At 38.6% G+C, this 5,609-nt stretch overlaps 1 protein-coding gene across 1 annotated transcript in view; it reads left to right on the forward strand.

The window, feature by feature from the left end:
- The window catches only part of SIRT1 (sirtuin 1), a 16,000-nt gene extending 10,658 nt beyond the window's left edge, over nt 1–5,342 (forward strand). The window contains exons 7-9 of the mRNA XM_009994881.1: nt 1,779–1,965; nt 3,363–3,923; nt 4,839–5,342. Coding sequence (XP_009993183.1) covers nt 1,779–1,965; nt 3,363–3,923; nt 4,839–5,161 — 1,071 coding nt within the window. The 3' untranslated portion in view covers nt 5,162–5,342. The remainder of the gene's footprint in view (nt 1–1,778; nt 1,966–3,362; nt 3,924–4,838) is intronic.
- The last annotated feature ends 267 nt before the right edge of the window (nt 5,343–5,609 follow it).

The raw sequence follows: 5,609 nt of genomic DNA on the forward strand, positions 1-5,609 counted from the left end.
GCCAATTATCTAGCTTTAACTTCTTGGTATCAATTTCAGCTCTTGGAATAGATCTTCCCCCTTACTGATGACCTTTCTGAGGATTAGCAGAGAAGCTGGTGAGTAGTGTAGTGTTGAAATGCATTTGTAGGCCCATTAACAGTGACTCAAATGGTTTGGATAGGGACATCTGTTACTCTGCTGAGACCCATTAAGTCACAAGTCATTGGACTTCTGTGAGAAACAATGGAAACAGTTAATATTACTTGGTCTATTAAAATAAAAAATGAGATGTCTTCATTTCATCCTCCTCCTAATACAGAGCAAATGAAATTTCCCTCCTTAAGCTTCCAACTGAAAGTGCAAAGGCATCACCAACATCTACAGAAGAGACAGCAGCTTAAACTTCTCTGAAGTTTTTTAACCTGTTTGTGTGTTGTGAGCTCTCTTAATAATATGTAAAGGACTGAGGAAAAAGCTGAAGATTCATTCTACCCATCTGCTCCTTTTTGGGGAATGTAGTTGGTGTCCCTTCAGTGTGGGGTTACTCGTTAGCTTGGGTACATGGTGAACATTTTCTCTAGTTACTAGTTCTTGTGCCATATTGCTTCTTACACATCCCTCCCACAAGGTTTTCTTCAAAGACTTTTAAGTTTTGGTTTTGGGAAAGATCTTTTGACACTAGAGGAAGGCCTTTTACTTGTGATGTTTTCTTACATGGAAGGCATTTTCTTTTGTCCTACTGCAGGCTTCCATAAAGTAGGTTTTGATTTCAACTTTCTAAGTTCTGTGTTACTTTTTCTGCATATATTCTGTGTACGAGAGGGAATTTTCACACATTAAAATGTCAGTTTTCATATATTTTCCTATTACAATAGGTAATATACATCTCTTGACACCTTTACATAGCTTTTGCTTCTGATGACTGCTATAGGACTGCAGTTCCACTTAGCTCCTTAAATTTCTTCTGGGGCATCATATTATGACACTACAGCTCAGGAAACCTGAACTATTTGGAAGGAAAATTGCTCAGTAGTAATTGAAGTCTTGTCTGTGCATATTCACCTTACTCATCTTCTTGGTTTTCTTCTCTGAAAAAGTCTTAAGAAAGGGCTAAGAGGTCACAAAGACCAGAAAATCCTTTGGTTTCGGGAAGAAAGGGAGCCTACTTCTCCACAAATGTCACTTATGTCCATTTTTTTTAGTGAACAAGGATTCTGCTCTGTTTTTGGAGGAATTGGAAAAGTTTAAAATGGAGACCAAACAAAAGTTCTTTCCTGTGTCCTTGTCCTGTATGCCTTTTGCTAGTCACTTGCTACAGTGCCATATGGCTTTGTGTGCATAACACACATACCCTTTGCAGGAGAAAGGAGAGAGGTAAAGCTGTACAGTGTATTCTCTAATCAGAAAGGGGTTTATATCAGATCCTATAATGGAATCTTTAGGGTGAAATCTAAGTTTTTGCTCTGATTAAACTGAGAAAATATATTCCAATCAAATAGCAGGTAATTGGTGCTGATACCACTTTTGGACTTAGTCTTAGTTGTCAGATAAGAACTGTGGTGTGGATCTGTGTTGTTTCTCCCTTTTGATTTCTTCTGTCTGTAGTTTTATTTCTGTGTGCAGTTGCTGCAGGCTAGAGAAAGAAATGTACTTGTCTGTACATACACAGAAATATTAAATGAGGAAATAACACTGAAACTTGTATTTTGCTAAAACTAGTCACTGAGAACTGCCTCAATCTGGGATTTTCAGGGGCACAGCCCTGACCTGTAGTAACAGAAGGTGTTGTAATGCAGATTGTACCCAGATGTCCCAGATGTCCACCTGACGAACCGCTCGCTATCATGAAGCCTGACATAGTGTTCTTTGGGGAGAACCTACCCGAGCAGTTCCACCGCGCCATGAAGTACGACAAAAATGAAGTTGATCTCCTGATTGTCATCGGGTCTTCACTGAAAGTAAGGCCAGTAGCATTGATTCCAAGTAAGTGACTGTGTCTGGCAATACTTTCTTCCAAAAACATGCATAAGAAATGTAATTCTCCATTAAGAGCTCTAAGAAATACTTCTGGCTTGATTCAGTGAAAAAACTAGACTAACTATAGAATCATAGACTGCCAGGTTGGATCATCTGGTCCAACCCTTCTAAGATGAAAACTGATTGTCTCTGTAAAGCAAAACAGAGAACGAAACAAATTCTAAGTGCTTTTTCTACACTCCAGGCAGATCTCAAGGTAATGAAATGATAAACTGAGAAACTACTTTCCTAAAAGTTGATCGACTTTGTTCTGAGATTCATTTCTCTCCCTGCTTGCAATATGCTTTTAGGGTTACTTGAAAGACTTAGAAAGGAATAATCTGTAAAAAGATAAATGTAGGATCAAAAAATCAGATCAGGTTATATCAGGTGACTGAGTGTAGCTTATTTTAAAGTCAGCACTTAATAGTAAATGATACACAGTGTACATTATATAGTGTGTGACCATCTGGACCCTTGGCTTTTAAAAGTGAGAGAAAAAAATATGTCTGCTAATAGACATTATAGAAAAATGCCCTTCAAGTAAGCTGAGATAATACCATGACAGGTGGTTTATTTGCCTACTGAGTGGAAGATTTGCTGGTACTAATGAAATGCCCTTCACAGGTAAGCCTGAGAAGGACACGTGTTAGCATCTCCCAGTAACAGGGAACAGTACCACATCTAGGGCCTCTGTCATAACATCCTCTGCTGTACCAGAGGCAGAGCCTGGTGATGAGGCTGATGGGAAATGCACATGGACTGGACAGCTAGGATCCACTACACAAACCATTGCTCTTTCTGTGTTCTAGAGCTGGATTTCATGAGGTGGTTATCTGAGGAATCAATGCTTGGTTACCAAACCAGTGGGTTTTGGAAGACTAAATGTCAGAAATGAGTTGAGCAACCTTGCATAGTTGTAGAGCGTACCTGGAAATATTTTGACCTACTTTAATGGGATTTCATTTACCAGTACTATATTCTTCACTCGCACTTAGGGATATAAAATGAATGCACTAAATCAAAACTGTTCTTCTCAGAGATTCTGGTACTAATTTTCATAACCTTTTTAACATTTGACCGAACATTTGTGTAGTCAGTATTTCTGTGCAGGTGTTTCTTACTGATGGACTGGAGAAACACTTTTTACTGTAAAAAATGGGGGGGAAATGTAGCCAGGCTACAGTAGGCACCTCGAACTGCTGTTATTAAATGTGAGATTAGCTCATCTGCTCCCTGGTCTGTTTTGGTCTTGTTGCAAATGAACATATGAAGAGAAGTCTGAGGAATCAAACTTTCTAAGTAGATCTTTGCTAAAAGGGAAACTGAAGTGACTATCTTTAAGTTCTCTTTTCTATATGTAGGTTCCATCCCCCATGACGTGCCTCAGATCTTAATTAATAGAGAACCTTTGCCTCATCTACACTTTGACGTGGAGCTTCTTGGAGACTGCGATGTTATTATTAATGAATTATGTCAAAGGCTAGGCCGTGAATATAAAAAACTTTGCTACAACTCAGTAAAACTTTCAGAAATAACAGAAAAGCCTCCACGAACGCACAAGGAGCTCGAAGTGCACTCATCTGAGCTACCACCTACCCCTTTAGTCATTTCTGAAGACTCTAGTTCACCAGAAAGAATGACTCCACCAGATACTTCGGTGGTGTCTTCAGAACACCCAGCTGAATGTAAGGTAGAAAACTGTGATCCTGCCTCAGAAACTAAAGAGACCTGCACAGAGGAAAAGCTTCAGGACACACAGACATCCTCAGAGAGCCCTGAAAATCCTGCTGGTGAATTAATGAACTCCGAAACAATGAAGGAAAATGGATCTAACAGTGGAGACAATAAAGAAAAAAATGAAATATTGAAGAAGTGCTGGGTAAATAGATCTGCAAAGGAGCAGATTAGCAAAAGGCTGGATGGTAAGTGTTAATTCATTTTAGTATTGTGCATTTTTTCACCAAGATGTTTATTCTAGACTTACTTTAAAGGAATAAGTAAGTTACCCTTGAGGGAGTCAGTGCGCTTTGGTGGTTTATTTTTGTTTAGACAAGTGTCTGCATAACTCATGTAATTTATTTCTTTTAGAGAAGCTGACAGGAAAACTTGTAATTCCTAATAGGTTTTATAATTAGTGATTACGTAGTCCCTAAAACAAAGTTCAGGAGGTTGAAGGTAAGTATGGGTAAAGAGATCAGTTTCTAACACTTTCAAATGCATTTTCAGAAAAATTACTTTGATCCTCAGGTGTTAAGAAGCAGGTCACACTAGGTCATAATCTGGTATGGCAGCGATCTTGTAGAACTGAATCATGAGGCCATGACAGGAGCTGAAAAGCAAATCTCACAGCTGGGGCTGGGCACATTTCAAAGGAAACTTTAGACTACCAGTGTGCAGGCTCCTCACTGATACTGTCACACTAGAAAATCAGTGTGGATGGAGAAGCAGGTACTAAATGGCAACTTTCTAAAGCAAAGGCTATTTTTAAACTTTGCCAATAATATACTCTGTGCAGTGTGTTCCAGTTTGGTTACAGGTAATGGACATCTCCCTGCCAATGCATACGCCAGTGAAAAAGCTGCTAAACATTAAGGTTAAAATCTGTTCTGTGTCAAAGGAAGTGGGGGGGGGAATGCTGAGCTTTCCAGTGAAGCATCTGTTCCATGCTGTTCCTTATGATACACTGAAATCAGCGTGTTTCTATTGTAATCTGAATTGTCAGTTAAGTTTCACTGATGAGAATACAAACATACAAGTACCTCCTAACCAGAAGTCTGCAAGATCTTGTATGAAAATATTGTTTTAGCCTTTTATTGACTTTTAAAATTCTGTTTCAGGTACTCAGTATCTGTTTTTACCACCAAATCGCTATATTTTCCATGGTGCTGAGGTGTACTCAGATTCTGAAGACGATATCATATCTTCTAGCTCTTGTGGGAGTAGTAGTGAAAGTGGTTCATGTCGCAGTCAGAGCTTAGATGTGGAGGACGAAAGTGAGATCGAGGAGTTTTACAATGGCATAGAGGAAGAGGATGCTCCCGAAAGGGAAGAGGAACCTGGGTTTGGGGAAGATGGAGTTGAACAAGATGAATCGGCAGCTGATGAATCAGCATATGCAAATGAAGCTGCAGGGACTGACCATCCAAGCAACAACTTGTAAAATGATCAGTGACTGGTTACAGGAACTTTCCACCAGCATTAGAAGCTTTGGCATGTCAGAATGAATGTTTACGTCTGAGTTTAGAGCAACAAAACCATAAGGATGTAGTGTTTATAAACAACTAAAACAGATTTTCATGCTTAGTTTTTTACCTTTTTCAATAAAATTCTATTACTGCGCACTCAACACTTAACTCTTTTTTTTTTTTTTTTAAGGTACTAGGAATATCTAAACAATTGTCACTATGTTCACTTTTAAGTTCATCTGTCTGGTCAGGCAACCATGTATATAATACATATTTTTGCTTAATGAACTTCAGCTTATATTATTTTTAAACAGTTTTGAAAAAGCCATTGGAATGTTAAACTAATATAAAGGGAACAGCTAATTTAGACCAAAGATGGTATTTTCACACCTCTTGCTTTGTAACAGTTTGGTTTATTTAAAA

The sequence above is a fragment of the Chaetura pelagica genome, unplaced genomic scaffold (assembly GCF_000747805.2).
Source record: "Chaetura pelagica isolate M959 unplaced genomic scaffold, ChaPel_1.0 scaffold112, whole genome shotgun sequence".
Taxonomy (NCBI): Eukaryota; Metazoa; Chordata; class Aves; order Apodiformes; family Apodidae; genus Chaetura; species Chaetura pelagica.